This window comes from Scyliorhinus canicula, chromosome 12 (genome assembly GCF_902713615.1).
Source record: "Scyliorhinus canicula chromosome 12, sScyCan1.1, whole genome shotgun sequence".
NCBI lineage: Eukaryota > Metazoa > Chordata > Chondrichthyes > Carcharhiniformes > Scyliorhinidae > Scyliorhinus > Scyliorhinus canicula.
In genome coordinates this window covers 46,945,617-46,967,492 of record NC_052157.1, presented here as the reverse complement: position 1 = coordinate 46,967,492, position 21,876 = coordinate 46,945,617, and the positions used below count along the sequence as shown (strand labels likewise).

Genomic DNA, 21,876 nt, shown 5'->3' with positions numbered 1-21,876 from the left:
ATTGAGCTTCCCACCATGCTGGGTTCATCTCATTGTTCAGATCACTTGGCAGCTGGAAGGCCAAGGCCAAGGAAATCCATCATGAGGGAATCCTTCAACCTTCCTCCTGCTTTCTCCAATATTAAAGACCAATGTTTGGCACAGCTGAAGGGTGTATTAGGTAATTTGGACATTCTGAATTCTCCCTCTGTGTACCTGAACAGGTGCTGGAATGTTCCGTCTTGGGGCTTTTCACAATAACTTCATTGCAGTATTAATGTAAGTCTACTTACGACAATAAAGATTACTATTTACCCACATGGAATTACCGGCGCAATATATTTATGGTGGAAACCTGTCATTTTAAATTTTGTCCCCATTGGGCTTCTGGTGTCTAACTTCTACCAGGAATTTCCTGGTGGGGCCAAAGGGTTTTGGTTCCAGAAAGTCACTAATGATTAAATTTTTAAAGAAAATAACAAAAACTGAATCAGTTCTCATGAGGTTAAAGCAAATATACAGAAATATTCCTTATCTGATGTAGGAGGAAAATTAGGTGCCATGTGTCAATTTGGGGCGAGTAAGCAATGAGGTTAGTAAGGGGGCGGGGGGAGGGGGTCAAGTGTTGGACAGTCTATTTTTAAAATAATTTCAGATGTTTTTGGAATGTTTACAACAATTTTGGTTTCAAACTTTCCCCTTCCTATTATTTAATAACAGATGTAACAAGAAAATTTATTATCAATTCATTTACTTTATACTGAACTCAACAATCTGTGTCTTAAATCTATCCTTTAGAATTTGCTTATATCATGTAAAGGATCTCCAAGTTTTCAACAAATGACATCTTACATCTGGATCTAGCTTCGTTTTTTTGAAGTTAAAATATACTTTATGAGGGAGTAGAGAAGAAAGGAGTAATTGAAACACATAACACACCATAAAAGGATGTGATATTTCCTATAATCTTTCATAGATAGGACAGTATTCATTAAAGTGATGATGAAAGTGTTTGTATTTACGCCAAAAAGTTCACTCCAAGCTCCTCAATGGTTCAACTGTTTAAAGATTGTGAGCAACTATGCTACACAGCCTGGAAGGCCTCTAGCTCACTCTCAGAGAAACTATCAATTGGTGTAAAAACCCCATCTGTTTGACTAATGTAATTTAAGGAAGGAAATCTGCCGTCTCTACCTAGTCTGGTCTACACATGACTCCAGACCCAGAGCAATATGGTTGACTCTTAACTGCCCTCTGAAATGGCCTAGCAAGCCACTCAGTTCAAGGACAATTAGGGATGGGCAACAACTGCTGACCTTGCCAGTGACGCCCACATTGCATGAAAGAATGAAATAAAAGTGCTGAAACTGGATGTTTCATCCTTAGGAATACATTAGCTATGCCTCCCTCTTCAAGTGGGATGGCATGTGTCAGGGAGAATGTTAATCCTTCATAGAATGGAAAACAGATGGGACAGACAGTAAAAATGGAATGGGAGACTTACCCACTAGCTTTCTGTCTTATTCTCACAAGCACTGAAGAGGGTGAGGGTGAGATGAAGCATCGAATTTGAGGCACCAATTGAGGTTGATAGGTGAATGGAGTAGTGGAAGGATTACTTATGAGAATATTCATCAATCCTGACTGCTCGGGTGAGGCCACTAAGCTACTCTCATCACTGTATTCCAGTTCCTTAGGTTTGGACCACTGGCATTCATCACTACAGCTACCTTCACCCACTGCCTTCTCAACACTTGACTGGAGTGTTTTCTCCAACTCTCTATGCCTATGCGGAGAAGAGAACCACTCCCCTTTTGTCGACCTCCATCACAGCATTTGAAAACCTTGGACATGCTCACTGCTTCACTGTGAACAAGGATGACATAATAATTGCAGCGTAAATCCTGATTTAGCCACCGTGGTCTTTCGGATGACAGCTTAAACTGAGTCCCTGTCTACTTAATTAAATGGATGTAACAGATTGCAAAGGAAAGCATGTGGGGGAGGGTTGTCCCACTGCGCTGGTAAACTTAATGCTTTCACGAACATGGTCAAAAGCAGATCTATAAATAATTGCTGTTTGTGGAATGTATCTATGAAAAAATTGACTGCCAAACTTGCCTAGGTAACAACAGTGACTGCGGTTTAAAATGAATCAATTGGTTGCAAAGCACTTTGGAAACTCTTGAGCAATCTCTGCTGGCTAAAGATATAGAACATTGGGCAACTTTGCTGACTACAGATAAACAACATTGAAGAACCTCTGCTGACCTACAGATATAGATCATTGAGAAACCTCTGCTGGCCTACAGATTTAGAACATTGAGAAACCTCTGCTAGCCTGCCAATATGGAACATTTAGAAACCTCTGCTAGCTTGCAGATCTAGAACATTAAAAAACCTCTGCTGGTCTACAGATCTAGAACATTGAGGAAATTGCTGGCCTACGGATATAGAACATTGAGAAACCTCTGCAGGCCTACAGATATTGAACATCGAGAAACCTCTTCTGGCCTACGGATCTAGAACATTGAGAAACCTGCTGAATTACATATCTAGAACATTGAGCAATCTCTGCTAGTCTACATATATAGAACAGTGAGAAACCTCTGGAGGCCTACAGATATAGAACACTGAGAAATCTCTGCTGGCCTACAGATCTAGAACATTGAGAAACCTCTCCTGGCCGACAGATATGGAACATTGATAAACCTCTGCTGACCTACAGATCCAGAGTATTGAGAAACCTCTGCTGGCCTACAGATCCAGAACATTGAGAAACCTCTGCTGGCCTACATATGTAGAACATTGGGAAACCTCTGCTGGCCTACACATATTGAACAGAGAGAAACCTCTGCTGACATACAGATCTAGAAAATTGAGAAATCTCTGCTGGCCTACAGATATAGAACATTGATAAACGTCTTCTGGCCTACAGACAGAGAAAATTGATAAACATCTGCTGGCTTACAGATCTAGAACACTAAGAAACTGCTGCTGGCCTACAGATCTAGAACATTGGGGAACCTCTGCTGGCATACAGATCTAGAACATTGAGAACCTCTGCTGACCTACTGATACAGAACATTGAGAAACCTCTGCTGACATTCAGATATTGAATATTGATAAACCTCTGCTGGCCTACAGATATTGAATATTGAAAAATCTCAGCTGATCTACAGATGTAGCACATTGAGCAATCACTGCCGACTGACAGATATAAAACATTAAAGAGATGAGTTAACTTATTTGCACCATGGTAATGCTTTTCTTTGGGAAGCCTGTCTGCATAAGGATAGTGGTGCATTGTGAAAGCTTGAAGAGCGTAAACATTTAAGCACGAGCCAAACTAGAACATTATGGTGATAAGCTAATAGAATTGCATCTCCTTGTCCTTTATGACATGTTTTGATATGGTTCTGTGACCATTGCACCTTGCTTAAATGACGAAAGTCAGTATACTAGTCAAACATTAGAACTAATTTTCGTCCTGATCCTGCTCAAAATCCACATACAGGCATTTTTAGATGACTAATCATAAATGGTAAACTGGATATTTTACCCTTTTCTTTTTTTAAATAAATTTAGAGTACCCAATAAATTTTTTTCAATTTAAGGGGCAATTTAGCGTGGCCAATCCACCTAGTCTGCACATCGTTTTGGGTTGTGGGGGTGAAACCCACACAAACACGGCGAGAATATGCAAACTCCACATGGACAGTGACCCAGAGCCGGGATCGAACCTGGGACATTGGCACCGTGAGGCAACAGGGCTAACCCACATTTTACCCTTTTGTTTCTGAAGCTAATTGTAATGGTTGTCTCATCATTGTCTGACATCAGCTAGTGTGGTGTGAATTACTGCCCTTGATATAAAGGCAGCATTTAATCAAGTGTGTGGTATCAAGACATCGTAGTAAACAAGAGAAAGCTTAATCGCTTGCCTTTAATATTTTATGGCTTTATTATCATTGACTCCCCTACTTCCCTCCTTGAACTAAAACAACCTGTGGGTCAACATTCACCAGAAATTGAACTGGACCAGCCACATAAATCCCCTGGATATTCAAGCAGATCAGAAGCTGGATATTCTGCAATTGACTTGGCACATGGGGACTACCTAAGTATTATATTAAAGGATTAATCGTTAAGCCTTGCAATCACGTTCCAAACCTCAGATTATTAGAGTTTTTGTGGAAGGCCAATTACTTATGATGGGCGAAATTTTCTGACCCCCAGCAGGGTCGGAGAATCGCCTGGGGGTGCCTAAAATCCCGCCCCCGCTGTGGCAGAGATTCTCCGCCACCCGGGAAGTGGCAGGGGCAGGAATCTCGCCACTCTGATCGGAGAGGCCCCTGCGGTGATTCTCTGGCCCGAATGGGCCGAAGTCCCGCCGCTGGGAGGCCTCTCCCGCCGCCGAGGTTTAAACCACCTCTGGAACGGCGGGCTCAGCGGCGCGAGCAGGCCCCCGGGGTCCTGGGGGGGGGGGGGGGCGGGGGGCGATCGAACCCCGGGGGGTGCCCCCACGGTGGCCTGGCCCGCGATCGGGGCCACCGCTCAAACTGCGGGCCAGTGCCTTGGCTGCACTATGTTCTTCCGCGACCGCCACGGCCTCCGCCATGGCGGAGGCGGAAGAGAACCCCACATCGCGCATGCGCCGGCAGTGACCTCAGCGGCCAGCTGCCGCTGACGTCACTGCCGGCGCATACGCGGACCGGCGAAAGCCTTTCGGCCAGCCTCGCTGCCGGGGGTGCCGGTGTTTTGCGCCGGTCTTCTGGTGGCAACCGCTCCGGCGCGGGGCTGGCCCCCAAAGGTGGGGAGAATTCCCCACCTTTGGGGAGGTGCGACCCCTGAGTGGTTGGCACCACTCCCCTACTCCGGGACCCTCCGTCACGCCGGGTAGGGGAGAATGCCGCCCAATATCTCCGAATTGGATTCTTTTCTGTTTTATGTCTACCTTTGGAATGCATTGCAAATTATTTGTGCTGTAGTAACATTAACAGGTAATTGACCACTAATGATATGATTAAATAAACTTGCCATGATTACAATTATTAATCCTTCACAATGACAATACCGTGCACCAACAGTACAAGCCATTGAGCCATCTCTTTCTAAATTCTGACTGGAATTAAGAAAACAAATGATTTAAAAGTAAATCAATTGGCCCCTGAAACTTATATTTGACAGAACAAAATAATAATCCACGTTACACCCCTACAATTTATAACATCATGTGATAGTAAATATTTGAGATATGTTCCAGGCAGCCATTATTTTAGATTTGGATATCATTGCTTAAATTAACAAATAGTTTTCATTTAACTTCTTTAGACTGAACTTGCCAAAAGCCGCGATGGATATGTTCATTTTGGCGACAATGTGTTACTTATTAATCCTGGTACTGTAGACAAATATGCAGCCAACGTCCATCCAATTCGTCGTCCCATGTCATTGACTATGAATGTTGATCAAAGCAGATTCCTGACAAGTACAAAAGTTGATTCACCGTGTGAAGTGAGTGCCAGCATGGAGTTAGGCCCCACTATTAGAAATACTTTTGTTATTACAAGGTAAGGAGACCAGTTTTAAATTTGGTTTAAGAGCTTTTCTTCAATGTCTGATACGATTGTTCAATATTAAAAGTTGGTATTTTACTAACTCAATCTTTTCAACTTTTTTTCTTTAAATTGAAGATATATATATGTGTGTGTGTGTGTGTGCATATAAATATTTGGAGACATACAACACTTTGTAAACCAGGCAAGCCAGTTCATATCCTATGCGTTAGACGTCATTGACACTTTATTGGTTTCAGCTCGATGGTTTTTTAAACTTTAAGACTGAATGGGGTGTCGGGCTCTGACAGTCACATAGACTGCAGGTTCAAGAAAAGGCAGCTCACCACCACTTTCTTGAGGGCAATTAGATAACAAATGCTAGTGTAGCCAGCAACATCGGCGTCCTTAGAATGAATTTAAAAAAGACTGCAGTTGGTGAACAGAGATTTTGGACAGCATTTAATGTATTACCCTCAGCCCAATGTTATTTGGACAAGTGTAGCACAACATAATGGAAACTGTGAAGGCAGACAATTTGTGAATGTATTAGCTGCTCCCTCTTTAAATTATTCTCTTTTCCTATGGGATTTATCATTATAAATGGTGGAACGGTGGTGAACACTGCTGCCTCACAGCACCAGGGACCCGGGTTCAATTCCAGCCTTGGGTGACTTGTGGATTTTGCACGTTCTCGTGTCTACGTGGGTTTTCTCTGGGTGCTCTGGTTTCCTCCCACCATCCAAAAATATGCAAGTTAGGTGAGGTTTGGGGATAGGGCGGGGGGCGGGGCGGGGGGGGGGGGGGGGGGGGGGGGGGCTCGGGAGGCAGCTCTTTTGGAGGATGGGCACAGACCCGATGGGTCAATTAGCCTCTTTCTGCACTGTAGGAATTCTATGGATTACTGATGTTGATATTGCATTGCATTACATTTCTTGTGTACACCAGTCATTGGAAAAAGTTAATGTGAGACCAATATTGATCAGTCCATTCCGTGTTGCATTATAAATATTTAAAATTACAACATATTTATGGTGTATCAAATAGGTGGAAAAATTCTAGATTGGATAATAATATAGCTTAGTTTGTAACAGCTTGAAATAAAATCCTAAAATGATTGCTAAACATTGACAACAACTTTCATTTGCATGGACCCTTTAACATTGTAAAACATCCCAAGGCCCTTTACAGAAGTAAAACCGGACCAAACCTGACACTGAGCCACACGGGGCAGCAGGGTAGCATGGTGGTTAGCATAAATGCTTCACAGCTCCAGGGTCCCAGGTTCGATTCCCGGCTGGGTCACTGTCTGTGTGGAGTCTGCACGTCCTCCCCCTGTGTGCGTGGGTTTCCTCCGGGTGCTCCGGTTTCCTCCCACATTCCAAAGATGTGCGGGTTAGGTGGATTGGCCATGCTAAATTGCCCGTAGTGTCCTAATAAAAGTAAGGTTAAGGGGGGGGGGTTGTTGGGTTACGGGTATAGGGTGGATACGTGGGTTTGAGTAGGGTGATCATGGCTCGGCACAACATTGAGGGCCGAAGGGCCTGTTCTGTGCTGTACTGTTCTATGTTCTATGTTCTATAAGGAAATATTGGAGCAGATGACCAAAAACTTGGTCAGAGACGCATGTCATAAGGAATGTCTTGAGGTTTAGGGAATGAATTTTAAAGCATAGGGCCTTAGCAGCAGAAGGCACAGGCATTAATGGGCGTGAAAAAATTTAAATCTGGGATGCTCCAGAGATGCAGCAGAATTTTGGATATCCCCAAATTAGTGGATTAATAAAAAAAGTGTAACACGGGGCAGAACGGTGGTGCAGTGGGTTAACCCTGCAGCCTCATGTCGCCGAGGCCCCAGGTTCAATCCCGGCTCTGGGTCACTGTCCGTGTGGAGTTTGCACATTCTCCCCTGTTTGTGTGGGTTTCGCCCCCACAACCCAAAGATGTGCAGGGTTGGTGGATTGCCCACGCTAAATTGCCCCTTAATTGGAAAAAATTAATTGGGTACGCTAAGTTTTTTTTAAAAAACGTAACACTGGTCATGGCAGCATTATACTGTAATTGCCATTATGAAGTATTTTGCACAATGTTTACATTTAATACTGATTCTGGTCTTTCTTTTTGTTAGTGTTGATGGCAGTTGTGTTGGTGATCCTCTCCGATACGGTCAAAGCTTTGCCCTGAGAACACTGGAAGGAGTTGCTGGTCAGGTGCTTGCAGTAGATTTTTTTATATGCTTCCAAAATATAATATAATTTGTATAACAAATTTGTTCTATAAGAACAAACTGAAAATCCAGATGTGAATGTTTGCTTTATTATTAAACCACAAACAACTTTCTTTTACAGCTGTATCTGACAAGTGATATCAAACTATTTCTGAAGTTTGCCAAAAAATCTCGGTTGCAGCTAGTGAATTTGCTGGATGAGCTTTCATTCCTGAGTTGTTGGCAGGTCTTATACTTTGATCCACAGATGCGCCTTGAATATGATGGATACCCAGTGCAAGTATGGACATTTTAAAATTGTGCTGTGTTTCATTAGGGGCTGTTCTTTAAACTAATCTTTGTGATTCCTTCTAATACTATAACGAGTAAATATTTTCTGAGATTTCCAATTTATATTTTAGGATTCCCCAGAAGGATATTCTATAAAGTGCTCGAATAATAGGTAATCGACCGTTATAGGCCCAACTATCTTCAGCTGCTTAATCAATGACCTTCCATCCATTATAAGGTCAGAATGGGGATTTTTCTTCAGATTCTTCAGATACTGAAGCAGTCTGGGTCCATATGCTCCAAGACTTGAATAATATTCATGACATACAAGTGCCAGACAGTCTCTCCATCACTGGCACACAGTGGCAGCAGTGTACACCATTATAAGATTAATTGCAACAACTGTTTACGGTTTCTAAGTCAGCACCTTGCAAGCTTATGACCTCTATTGCCTAGAAGGACAAAGGCAGCAGATGCATGGGGAATCTACCCTCAAATCCACTCACCATCCTGACTTGGAAATATATCATCATTCCTTTACTTTGCTGGGCCATATTTGTTGCACATATCAGCTGCAGACGTATTTTGGCATATTGAGCATCAAACTGTAGGCAGTTGAGAGGCAGTGATTTGCGGCTTGGCAGAGAACTTCCTCCATGAGTCAATGCAGAAGAAAGTGGGATTGAAAGAGGCTACAGGTAGGATACAATTACACAATGAATGTACTTTTACTGATGACCAAGATCACAGGGGTAGAGAGGTCAGGAAAGCTGGCAAAGTCATGTGTGGCCATGAATATTGACGAGAGCTTATAAGGAAGAAAATGTTTTAGAGAGGATGGCTAGGTGGTTAATTCAAGGCAAATGGTGGGAGCCATAATGAGTTCAGCCTTAGATGCCACAGGAGCGACAAATACAGCACTTAGCAGCACTTACATGTGAATCGAGCCTGACACAGTGCCATAGTGAAGGTAGGCAGAGAAGTAATGTAAGATTGGGAAATATGATCTGGGGCTGGGGGTGTGGCAAGATAAAAGATGGCGACTTCAGGTGGCGGCGATGTTCGAGTGAGCCGCATATTCGGCGGGCTCTCACTCTGGCGGGACTTTAGGGGCTGATTTCCCGCGATAGCGGGACCACGGAGCGGCAGACAGGCGGCCGCGAAAGTGCTGGAGAGCGGGCTGCAACCTATGGAACCGTGGGAGTCCAGGAAGCAGAGGAAGAGAGAGAGAAAGGGACAGAAGCAAGGAGCAGGACAAACTGACCTGGAACTTAAGATGGCGGACGCATGGACCTCGGACTCAGCAATCCAGCAGGCGCTAGATAACATGCTCCAGGTGATGAAAGGCAGTTTTGAGTCGCTGAAGCGGGACAGCTTGGACCCACTCCAGAAAGCGGTGGATCAGCTGAACCAGTGGCTGGATGCTCAAGATGCAAATGTTAAGGAGCTGGGAGAGGCGGTGGAGGAGCAGGCGGATGCGCAGACGATTGCGGCGTTAGAAGTTGACGGGCTGAAGGAGCGGCAAAGAAGATTGCTGGACAGAGTGGAGTAGTTGGAGAATAGAGCCCGCAGGAACAATCTGAGGATCATCGGCCTCCCGGAGGGGGCTGAGGGAGCTGATGCTGTAGTGTTTGTAGCAGACCTGTTGATGCAGCTGATGGGGGCTGAAGCCTTTCTGCGACTGCCGGAGCTGAAGGGGGCATACAGAGTGCAGGCGAGGCAGGAGCGCCCCCCCCCCCCCCCCCGTCCAATGGTGATCAGGTTCCACAGGTTCGTGGACAAGGAGCGGGTGCTGCGGTGGGCGAAGAGAGCCAAGAGCAGCACGTGGAACAACAGTGTTCTCCGCATATACCATGATCTAAGCCAGGAGATGGCTCGGCGGCGAGCAGCCTTTAAACAAGTCAAGGAGGTGCTGTTCAAGAAGCACGTGAAGTTTGGTCTGCTGTTCCCGGCCCGTCTTTGGGTCACGCTTCAGGGTCAACACCACTACTTCTCCGGGCCTGAAGAAGTGATGGACTTTACGAGGGATCAGGGGCTACTCCTGAAAAGAGGTCCTGAGAACTACCGTATGAAGGGACGCCGAATGTGCCTGGACCGCTGTTCAACGGTTTGCTGGGTTAAAGGTGCCAAGAGGGACATTCGGGACGCTTCCCTTTGTTTTTGGTTACTGTTTTTTTTGTTTTGTTGTTATTTTCTTCCTCTTTTTTTCTATTTTTTCCTTTTCGTGTGGGTTTTTACTTTTTGTTGGGCTCGCTGAGGGCACTGGAGCAGGTATTGTAACTAAGGGTGGCTGGTCAGCAAGGGGGGTTAAGGACGTGGATTGGGGGTTTTTGTTTTACGGATGTTTATGCCTTCCTGTGCCAGTGAGTTTGCTCCAGTGGGTTGGAGAGTGGGACGGGGCGCCGGGGAGGAGAACGGGGAATCAATGGAAATGAGACAGTGATGAGTCACCGGGCTAGCAGATAGGCTAGTCAAGGGAGTCAGATGGGGGGGGGGGGGGGGCGAATACAGCCAGTGGAGGGCAGGGGTGGGGTTACCGGGGGATGTTGCTAGGGAGGGGAGGGGGGGGGGGGGGGTTGTTCTGCTGCCGTGGGTGGGATTTAAAGTAAACAGTGGGAAGGAGATCGAGGATGGAGGAGGCCAAGCGGCAGGCCAAGAATGGCGCGACGCGCGGGCCGGGGGCCAGCCCGATAAAGGCTATGGCTGACCGGCGGGGGGGGGGGGTTGTGCCCCCCAACCGGGCTGATCATCTGGAATGTTAGGGGACTGAATGGGCCGGTTAAGAGTACGTGGGTGTTCGCGCACTTGCGGGCTCTAAGGGCGGACGTAATTATGTTGCAGGAGACACATCTGAAAGTGTCTGACCAGACTAGGCTAAGGAAGGGCTGGATTAGCCACGTCTTCCACTCGGACTTGGACTCGAAGTCCAGGGGGGTGGCAATCATGATCAACAAGCTGGTGCAATTTGAGGCGGAGGGCATAGCCGCAGACAGGGGGGGCAGATACCTGATGGTAAGGGGCAGACTGGAGGGGAGAAGAGTGGTGCTGGTGAATATATATATACCCCGAACTGGGATGACGTGGACTTAATTAAAAGAGTGCTGGGGAAGATCCCGGACCTGGACTCTCGTAGGCTAATAATGGGGGGGGGGGGGGGACTTTAACATGGTCCTTGATCCGGTGCTGGATCGGTCGTGTCCCAGAACGGGTAGACTCCCGGCAATGGCAAGGGAGCTAAAAGGGTTTATGGAGCAAATGGGGGCAGTGGACCCCTGGAGAGCCAGACAGCCGACGGGAACGGGCTACTCGTTTTAGTCGCACGTCCATAAAGTATATTCTAGGATAGACTTCTTTGTCATAAGCAGGGACTCTATGTATAGGGGAGGTAAAGAACATGGAATATTCGGTAATCACTATCTCGGACCATGCCCCGCACTGGGTAGACCTGCAGGTCAGAGGGGCGAAGCACCAACGCCCACAATAGAGGCTAGATGCGGGACTGCTGTCGGAGGAGGGGATCTGTGAGGCTTCGGAGGTGTATGCAAAATTATTTGCAGGTGAATGATACGGGGGAGGTCTCAGCGGCGATCCTGTGGGAGGCGCTAAAGGCAGTAGTGCGGGGAGAGTTGATCTCAATTGGGGCCCACAGGGCCAAGGCGGACAGGGCACAGATGGACAGATTGGTTAGGGAAATGTGTCGGATAGATGAGGAACATGCGGAGTCCCCGGAGGAGGCTTTACTCGGGGAGTGGCAGAGACTACAGGCGGAACTGGGGGCGCTATCCACGAGTAGGGCCGTGAAACAGCTTAGGAAGGCGAGGGGTGTGGTGTACGAGCATGGGGAAAAGGCTAGCAGATTGTTAGTGCAGCAACTTAGGAAGAGGGAACTCAGGAACTCAGGAAGAGAGGTGGTCCAGGAAGACCACCCCCCTGGACTTCTAGCCTAGCCTAGTAGGGGCAGCACGGTAGCATGGTGGTTAGCATAAATGCTTCACAGCTCCAGGGTCCCAGGTTCGATTCCCGGCTGGGTCACTGTCTGTGCGGAGTCTGCACGTCCTCCCCGTGTGTGCGTGGGTTTCCTCCGGGTGCTCCGGTTTCCTCCCACAGTCCAAAGATGTGCAGGTTAGGTGGATTGGCCATGCTAAATTGCCCGTAGTGTCCCAAAAAGTAAGGTTAAGGGGGGGTTGTTGGGTTACGGGTATAGGGTGGATACGTGGGTTTGAGTAGGGTGATCATTGCTCGGCACAACATCGAGGGCCGAAGGGCCTGTTCTGTGCTGTACTGTTCTATGTTCTACTCTATGTTCTAGTCTGGTCAGACACTTTCAGATGTGTCTCCTGCAACATAATTACGTCCGCCCTTAGAGCCCGCAAGTGCGCGAACACCCACGTACTCTTAACCGGCCTATTCAGTCCCCATTCAGTAGAGTGATGGATGGGGATGGGTGCAGACTGGAGGACCCAGCAGGATTGAATAAGGTATTCCGGGACTTCTACAGAAAGCTATACACTTCGGAGCCTCCGGAAGAACCGGAGGAGATGAAAAGGTTTCTGGACGGGTTAACATTCCCAACAGTAGGTGGGGGGCGAGGGGATGAGCTGGGGGCCCCGATTAGAGTGGAGGGGGTATTGGGGGTATTTGGGGGCCTAAAGGCCATGCAGTCGGGGAAAGCTCCGGGGCCGGATGGATACCCAGTCGAGTTTTATAGGATGTTCTCTGAGTTAGTGGGCCCGGTTTTGGCGAGGGTTTTTAATGAGGCAAGGGGCAGAGGGACCCTGCCGCTGCCGATGTCGCAAGCCACTATATCACTGATATTGAAGCGGGGTAAAGATCTGGAAGCCTGCGGGTCCTACAGGCCAATCTCCCTGATCAATGTAGATGCCAAGCTCTTGGCAAAGGTACTGGCGATCAGAATTGAGGACTGCGTACCGGAGGTGATTGGGGATGACCAAACTGGGTTCGTGAAAGGCAGGCAGCTGTCGGCCAACTTGAGAAGGTTACTTAATGTGATAATGATGCCCCCGACGGGCAGGGAGGTGGAGGTAGTGGTGGCGATGGATGCCGAGAAGGCCTTTGACCGGGTGGAGTGGGGCTATCTATGGGAGGTGCTTGGATGGTTTGGGGAGGGACTGGTGAATTGGATCAAGTTATTATATCAGGCCCCGAAGGCCAGCGTCAGGACTAACAGAGAAGTGTCGGAGTACTTTAGGTTGTACCGAGGGACCAGACAGGGCTGCCCGCTCTCCCCGCTGCTGTTTGCGCTGGCCATAGAGCCGCTGGCGATTGCGCTGAGAGCCGCAAAGGGATGGTAGGGGATGGTTAGGGGCGGGGTGGAACATAGGGTCTCTCTTTATGCGGATGCCCTGCTCCTGTACGTGTCGGACCCAGTGGCCGGGATGGGAAGTATACTGGAAATGTTGAGGAAGTTCGGCCAGTTCTCAGGATACAAATTAAATACGGCCATGAGTGAAATGTTTGTGGTACAGGCAAGGGGCCAGGAGAACAGATTGAGAGGGCTACCATTTAGGCTGTTGAGGAAAATTTCCAGTACTTGGGGATCCAGGTGGCACGTGACTGGGGCAGGCTGCACAAATTAAATTTGGCCAGGATGGTGGAGCAAATGAAGGGAGAGTTTCGGAGATGGGATGCACTCCCGCTGTCGCTGGCAGGGAGGGTGCAGACTGTAAAGATGACAATCCTCCCTAGATTCCTGTTTATTTTTCAGTGCCTCCCGATCTTTATCCCACAGTCCTTCTTCAAAAGGGTTAACAAGATGATCATGAGCTTTGTCTGGGTGGGAAAATCCCCGCGGGTGAAGAAGGCGATGCTTGAGAGGAGCCGCAGCGAGGGAGAGCTGGCTTTGCCGAGTCTGATTAACTATTACTGGGTGGCTAATATCGCTATGATAAGGAAGTGGATGGTGGGTACTGGGTCTATCTGGGAGCGAGTAGAGGCGGCTTCGTGCAGGGGCTCCAGCTTGGCAGCCCTGGTCACGGCTCCTCTACCGCTGCCGCCGGCCAGGTGCTCCACCAGCCCGGTAGTGGTGGCGACCCTGCGGATATGGGGCCAGTGGAGGAGGCATGTAGGGGAGATTTGCGGGGATCATGTCCCGGGTGCTAAAAACAAGGGTGGCGATGGGTCGGGGTGGCAATTTTTGGGGTTTCGGAAGACCCGGGAGTCCAGGGTGAGAAAGAGGCCGATGTTTTGGCCTTTGCTTCCCTGATAGCCCGGCGACGAATATTATTGGCATGGAGGGACTCAAAGCCCCCGAAGACTGAGTTGTGGCTTACGGACATGTCGAGTTTCCTGGGTATGGAAAAAATTAAGTTCGCCTTGAGGGGACCTGTACAGGGGTTCGCCCGAAGGTGGCAACCATTCATTTACCTCTTTGTGGGAGAGTGAGCGTCAGCAGAGGGGGGGTAGTGGGTGGGTCGGGGGGGTGGGGGGGGGGGGCGGGGAGGTTAGAGTAGAGTACAGTAGGAGGGATAAATTGGTGGGTAGTGCCGGTGGAAGAGGAGCGGGCTTGTGCAGTATGTTACAATTGAAGTATTGAATGTACGTGGATGTTTGCACATTTTTGCCTTTTTTTGTTTTCTTTCTGTTGATGTCTGTAACTGTTTACAATGCCAAAAAAACTACCTCAATACAATTGTTTGTTAAAAAAAAATAAAAGATGGCATAGCTGGGCAAGGGGAAGAGGAGCGGAAATGGCACCAGAACCCAAGGGAAGCTGGAGAAGATGAATAGTGGCAGAAGAGACTGAGGAAGCTCAGTAGCTCTGATGAAGAATCACACAGAGGTGTAATATTAACTCTTGATCCTCTCGCCATAGATGCTGCCAGACCTGCTGGGTTTTTCCAGCATTTTCTGTTTTTAAAATAGTAGCAGGTCTGGTCTGGCTCAGGTCTGGAGTGGGATCCTAGATGTACCCAGCAGTGGATTTAAACACATCCTGAATTATGTAAACACCTATAACCTGTGTTTTTCTCCTTCCACAAACCATCTGCCCACACACTATGGTGTTCCCACTCCTCTTGCTTTCTTACACTGTGGCTACTTTTCCTCATGCTCAATAATTTGATGAAAAAAACCTTGTGAAAATAAAGCAATAAAAATATGTATGCAATACTACAAATTCTGCACACTTTTGGCAATATGAATGTATTAGTTAAGCTGCTACTTCAGTACAGCAGAGTGCGACAGCAATGGCAGTGTTAGCTATCAGATGAGACATTAGTGCTGTTTTACCTGGTGGACTTCAGAGGCTTTCCCATGTCTAATGATGGATGAGGCTGACAAAGCCATTTTTTTTCCTGGAGCAGGTCGCTCGCGTGTCGACAGAAACTATAGCTTGAGGGTGCCACACCACATCAAGCATGACCAGAAGACTCTCCCACTCTTACTGCCTATCATATAGAAAGGATTTACAGGTTGATAATCAACCCATTTGACTGTGTTGTGAACGTACTTTCCGTAGCCATCATGTCCTGGAGTGGGACTTGAAACCAGAGCTCGTGGCTCCGAGGGAGGGTCGCTACCCACTGCCTTGAAAGACCTCCCCTGCCTTCCTATACAAGTGGACATAATGGGCGGGATTCTCTGAGCCTCCGTGCTGAAATCGCGCTCGTGTGCGGGCAGAGAATGGGCGTCAGACCCGCGATCGGGTCCGACGCCACTCCCACGATTCCTCAGCCCAATACCTCAGCCCTCAGTCGTCCGCCCCCACTGCGCAGTATGTCTATGGGGTGGGTCAACCCTTTATCTGCACCCCCCATCCTTACATAAGCCCTGGGTGCGCAGTCTTTCTCTCTCTCTTTCCCCCTCCTCCCCGAAAGCATCTTTTCCTCCCCAGTAGATTAACCACCACCAGTGTTCAGGCCTCCGGTTGAACAAAGCACACTTTTCACTGTTCCTCCAGTCAGAGATAGTGAGCCTATCACCAGCAAACATGGGAGAGAAACAGCCTGGTGATTGGAGGAGCAGCTCCATTTCACTTACTGGTGACTTGAACACTGACTCCAGGACTGGCGACAGAACCATGATGGAAGGTATTTGACCTGTGGGCCATAGTTTGGACAAGCCTGCTGTCGAAGCTCGACACCATCCAGAACGAAATAGCCTGCTTGATTGACACCCCATTCACCACCTCAAACATTCACACCCTCTACTGGCAGCAGTGTGTACCAGTTACAAGATGCACTGTAGGAACTCACCAAGCTCTTTCAACATCACCTTGCAAACTTGTGACCTCTAACACTGAGAAGGACACCACCACCTGTAAGTTCCCCTACAAGCCACTCTCCATCCTGACTTGAAAATTGATTGCTGCTCCTTCACTGTCACTCGGTCAAAATCCTGAAACTCCCTTCCTCCCATTACTGTAGATGTACCAATTAGAGATGGGCAATAAATGCTGGCCGAGCCAGCGAAGCCTACATGCCATGAATGAATAAAAGAGATAAAGTAACGGCACCAAGTGGATTGCTCTTTAAGAGGGCCAGCACACACACAATGGACCAAATGGTTTCCTATGTTGTAATCATTCTAATTTTATGATTTTCTATTTATGAGGGGATTTATTAAAATTGCTTTCATTTAAAATAACGAAAAATAGTGTCCCTTTGAAGAAATTCAAGCTTCAAGGTCTCATTATATATATTAACAAGCAACATTCGAAACTTATTATTGTGGGAAAAGTTCATCATTTCATTAAGAACCTTCAAATACAATACAATAAGATATTAATTAGATATATTAATTAGATTTATTATTGTATGTGAACTTTTGAAGTAGACCATTCAGCCCAACACATTCAAACCAGTGTTTAAGCTCCATGCCTGCCTCCACTCAGCTAATTCAGGATGTCTTTCTGTTGATTTCTCCCTAATGTGTTTATCTAGCTTCCCTTTAAATGCACCGAAGGTAGTGTGTCAACTGTGCCTTGTGGCAGTGAGTTAATGAAATGTCTCCTGATCTCCTCACTGGATTTACAAGTGATTATTTGATACTTATGGCCTCTAATTTTGGCCTTCAAACTTTTCATAAATGTTTGATCTGATCACGCTTCAATCTTAAGAGTTGCAGCCTGTTCAATTGTACCTGATGGGAATCGTTTCTCGAGTTTGGATATCATCCTTATTAATCTTTGCACCTCTCCAGTGCATCCATGTCATGGCGGGATTCTCCCATCGGGTGGCTAAGTGCCGACTCCGGCATGAAAACGGGAGTGTTTTACACCGGCGTCAGCGCCCGTTCTGAGACCCGGCTCTCCGGGCCACAGTGGGGTAGCACGGCGCTGGTTCGCTCCAGCTGCCGATCCCTGCGTGAACCCGGCGCCATGTGGCCTGTGCATGCGCAGTTGGCCCGGCGCCAACTAGCGCATGTGCATGGCCTTCTTCCCCACGCTGGCTCCGATGCCAAATGGCGCAGGGCTCCTGGAGCCAGCGCGGAGGAAAGGAGGCCCCCCCGACAGAGAGGCCGGCCCGCCGATCGGTGGGTCCCGATCGCGGGCCAGGCCACGACAGAAGACCCCCACCGGAGTTGGACCCCCCCCCCCCCACCACAATCAGGCCACCCCCGGACGCTTCAAGGCCGATGTCCCGCCGCTCAGAGGATGTTAGAACGGCGCCGGCGGGACTCGGCTTTTTGTTGACAGCCGCTCGGCCCATCCAGGCCAGAGATTCGGCGTGCCAGCCCGGGCCGGAGAGTCGGCACATACCCCGACCAGCACAGCGCCAACCACACCAGCCCCAGTGGCGCCGATTCTCCGCTCTGCGGAGAATCGCGTCCTGGCATTGGGGCGGCGTGACGCGATTTGTGCGGCCCGCCGGCGTTTCTCTGACCTGGCGGGGTGTCGGAGAATTCCGCCCCATATTTATAATAAGGAGACCAGAACGGCACACAATGTGCCAAGTGGGACGAGCTGAATTGCTCTTGCAGAGATTGGCAGAGACTGAATGGCCACCTTCTGCCATAAGCTATGCTGTTGTTACCATTCTATCTGATAATTCTAAGTTAGGTCCAACCAAGCTTCTTAATTAATTTTACATAGCTTCTATACATTCCAAGTCTGTCTCTCCAGGAATGAACCAGTGTGCTTTATATGCTTTTGTTATGGCCTTTTTAACATGTGTGATTTTATTACTTTTGACTTTTCCAGGCAAATATTAAAGTACTTATCAACCATACCCGTACAAACCAGGCTTTAGCCGCACTGCAGAAGTACTACTTCTGGTAAGGATTAGTTTATCAAAAGACCAACTGATGAGTAATAATTTGAGAATTCCATTATATATTCACTTCTATTAACTGGCTGTGTCATTAATGACACAGAAACAAGCCATTCAGCCTAATCCACCATTTCATGAGAAAATCAATGTTAACTCCATCTAGAGAGAATGCTGGAAAATCTCAGCAGGTCTGGCAGCATCTGTAGGGAGAGAAAAGAGTTAACGTTTCGAGTCCAGATGACCCTTTGTCAAAGTTATAAGACAGAGAAAGTGGGAAATACTTATACAGTGGAGTGAGAATGAAAGATGAGTCATAGCCACAGGAACCCAGGGAAACGAGATGCGAATAGCCACAAACCAATGGCAGTCCCCAGAGAGAACAAAAGGTGTGAAAGGCCAAACTGCAGAGAAACGAACATCAGAGGGTAAACTGTGACAGATGTAGATGTGGGAGAAGGGGAAGGGGGAAGTAAAGGGGAGATTCCAACATCCGCAGTAATTTGCTTTTATCCAGAGTTAACTCCACCTACCTGCCTTGATTCCATTCCCCGTAATACCCTAACCCAACAAAAATCTATCAATCTCTGTTTTGAAAATAGTTTTGATTCCCTGTGGAGACCAAGAAACCAAACAAACAGAATTTACTGAACGATCCCAATGAGACAACTAACAAACAATATTTCAGTTATAACTTTTAACTATCATTGTAACTTAACCCTGAATTACAGGCAAATTGCAATTAATATAAACTACAGATTACACATTAAATTGCAAATGCAACAAAGGCAGTTCTCACAGATTTATGAGGCAGTCCACTGAGCGTCAGGTTGACTCTGCCCTCTGAAATGGTCACTAAGCTACTCAGTTGCCTGGTTGTATGGGATGGGCAGAAAATCCTGGCCTTGTCAGAGACACCTATCCCCTTTAGGGAGCTAGGATGGAAGCTCAGAGCGAGAACAAACAGAGTTGTTATCTCTGGGTTGTTGCCCGTGCCACGTGATAGTGAGATGAGGAATAGGGAGAGAGAGCAATTAAACACGTGGCTACAGGGATGGTGCAGGCGGGAGGGATTCAGATTTCTGGATAACTGGAGCTCTTTCTGGGGAAGGTGGGACCTCTATAGACAGGATGGTCTACATCTGAACCTGAGGGGCACCAATATCCTGCGGGGGAGATTTGTTAGTGCTCTTTGGGGGGGTTTAAACTAATTCAGCAGGGGCATGGGAACCTGGATTGTAGTTTTGGGGTACGGGAGATTGAGAGTATAGAGGTCAGGAGCACAGATTTGACTTCGCAGGAGGGTGCCAGTGTTCAGGTAGGTGGTTTGAAGTGAGTCTACTTCAATGCCAGGAGTATATGAAATAAGGTAGGGGAACTGGCAGCATGGGTTGGTACCTGGGACTTCGATGTTGTGGCCATTTCAGAGACATGGATAGAGCAGGGACAGGATTGGTTGTTGCAGGTTCCGGGGTTTAGGTGTTTTAGTAAGCTCAGAGAAGGGGGCAAAAGAGGGGGAGGTGTGGCGCTGCTAGTCAAGGACAGTATTACGGTGGCGGAAAGGATGCTAGATGGGGACACTTCTTCTGAGGTAGTATGGGCTGAGGTTAGAAACAGGAAAGGTCACCCTGTTGGGAGTTTTCTATAGGCCACCTAATAGTTCTAGGGATGTAGAGGAAAGGATGGCGAAGATGATTCTGGAAAAGAGCGAAAGTAACAGGGTAGTTGTTATGGGAGACTTTAACTTTCCAAATATTGACTGGAAAAGATATAGTTCGAGTACATTAGATGGGTCATTCTTTGTACAATGTGTGCAGGAGGGTTTCCTGACACAATATGTTGACAGGCCAACAAGAGGCGAGGCCACATTGGATTTGGTTTTGGGTAATGAACCAGGCCAGGTGTTAGATCTGGAGGTAGGTGAGCACTTTGGAAACAGTGACCACAATTCGGTGACCTTTACGTTAGTGATGGAAAGGGATAAGTATACCCCGCAGGGCAAGAGTTATAGCTGGGGGAAGGGCAATTATGATGCCATTAGACATGACTTAGGATGTGTTGGTTGGAGAAGTAGGCTGCAAGGGTTGGGCACACTGGATATGTGGAGCTTGTTCAAGGAACAGCTATTGCATGTTCTTGATAAGTACGTACCAGTCAGGCAGGGAGGAAGGGGTCGAGCGAGGGAACCGTGGTTTACCAAAGAAGTGGAATCTCTTGTTAAGAGGAAGAAGGAGGCCTATGTGAAGATGAGGCGTGAAGTTTCAGTTGGGGCGCTTGATAGTTACAAGGAAGTGAGGAAGGATCTAAAGAGAGAGCTGAGACGAGCAAGGAGGGGACATGAGAAGTCTTTGGCAGGTAGGATCAAGGAAAACCCAAAAGCTTTCTATAGGTATGTCAGGAATAAAAGAATGACTAGGGTAAGAGTAGGGCCAGTCAAGGACAGTGGTGGGAAGTTGTTTGTGGAGGCTGAGGAGATAAGCGAGATACTAAATGAATACTTTTCGTCAGTATTCACTCAAGAAAAAGATAATATTGTGGAGGAGAATGCTCCAGGCTATTAGAATAGATGGCATTGAGGTGCGTAGGTAAGAAGTGTTGGCAATTCTGGACAAGGTGAAAATAGATAAGTCCCCGGGGCCGGATGGGATTTATCCTAGGATTCTCTGGGAAGCCAGGGAAGAGATTGCTGAGCCTTTGGCTTTGATTTTTAGGTCATCATTGGCTACAGGAATAGTGCCAGAGGACTGGAGGATAGCAAATGTGGTCCCTTTGTTCAAGAAGGGGAGTAGAGATAACCCCGGTAACTATAGGCCGGTGAGCCTAACGTCTGTGGTGGGTAAAGTCTTGGAGAGGATTATAAAAGATACGATTTATAATCATCTAGATAGGAATAATATGATTAGGGACAGTCAGCATGGTATTGTGAAGGGTAGGTCATGCCTCACAAACCTTATTGAGTTCTTTGAGAAGGTGACTGAACAGGTAGACGAGGGTAGAGCAGTTGATGTGGTGTATATGGATTTCAGTAAAGCGTTTGATAAGGTTCCCCACGGTCGGCTATTGCAGAAAATACGGAGGCTGGGGATTGAGGGTGATTTAGAGATGTGGATCAGAAATTGGCTAGTTGAAAGAAGACAGAGGGTGGTGGTTGATGGCAAATGTTCAGAATGGAGTTCAGTTACGAGTGGCGTACCACAAGGATCTGTTCTGGGGCCGTTGCTGTTTGTCATTTTTATAAATGACCTAGAGGAGGGCGCAGAAGGATGGGTGAGTAAATTTGCAGACGACACTAAAGTCGGTGGAGTTGTAGACAGTGCGGAAGGATGTTGCAGGTTACAGAGGGACATAGATAAGCTGCAGAGCTGGGCTGAGAGGTGGCAAATGGAGTTTAATGTGGAGAAGTGTGAGGTGATTCACTTTGGAAAGAATAACAGAATTGCGCAATATTTGGCTAATGGTAAAATTCTTAGCAGTGTGGATGAGCAGAGGGATCTCGGTGTCCATGTACATAGATCCCTGAAAGTTGCCACCCAGGTTGATAGGGTTGTGAAGAAGGCCTATGGTGTGTTGGCCTTTATTGGTAGAGGGATTGAGTTCCGGAGCCATGAGGTCATGTT

The 21,876-nt window shown here is 47.5% G+C and overlaps 1 protein-coding gene across 1 annotated transcript in view; it reads left to right on the top strand.

Annotated features, from left to right (window-relative positions):
• Window positions 1-21,876, top strand: part of cfap161 (cilia and flagella associated protein 161) — a 48,356-nt gene that overhangs the window by 18,483 nt on the left and 7,997 nt on the right. Inside the window, exons 3-6 of the mRNA XM_038813831.1 lie at window positions 5,314-5,552; window positions 7,665-7,746; window positions 7,885-8,043; window positions 18,193-18,266. Of these exons, the coding sequence (XP_038669759.1) occupies window positions 5,314-5,552; window positions 7,665-7,746; window positions 7,885-8,043; window positions 18,193-18,266 (554 nt within the window). The remainder of the gene's footprint in view (window positions 1-5,313; window positions 5,553-7,664; window positions 7,747-7,884; window positions 8,044-18,192; window positions 18,267-21,876) is intronic.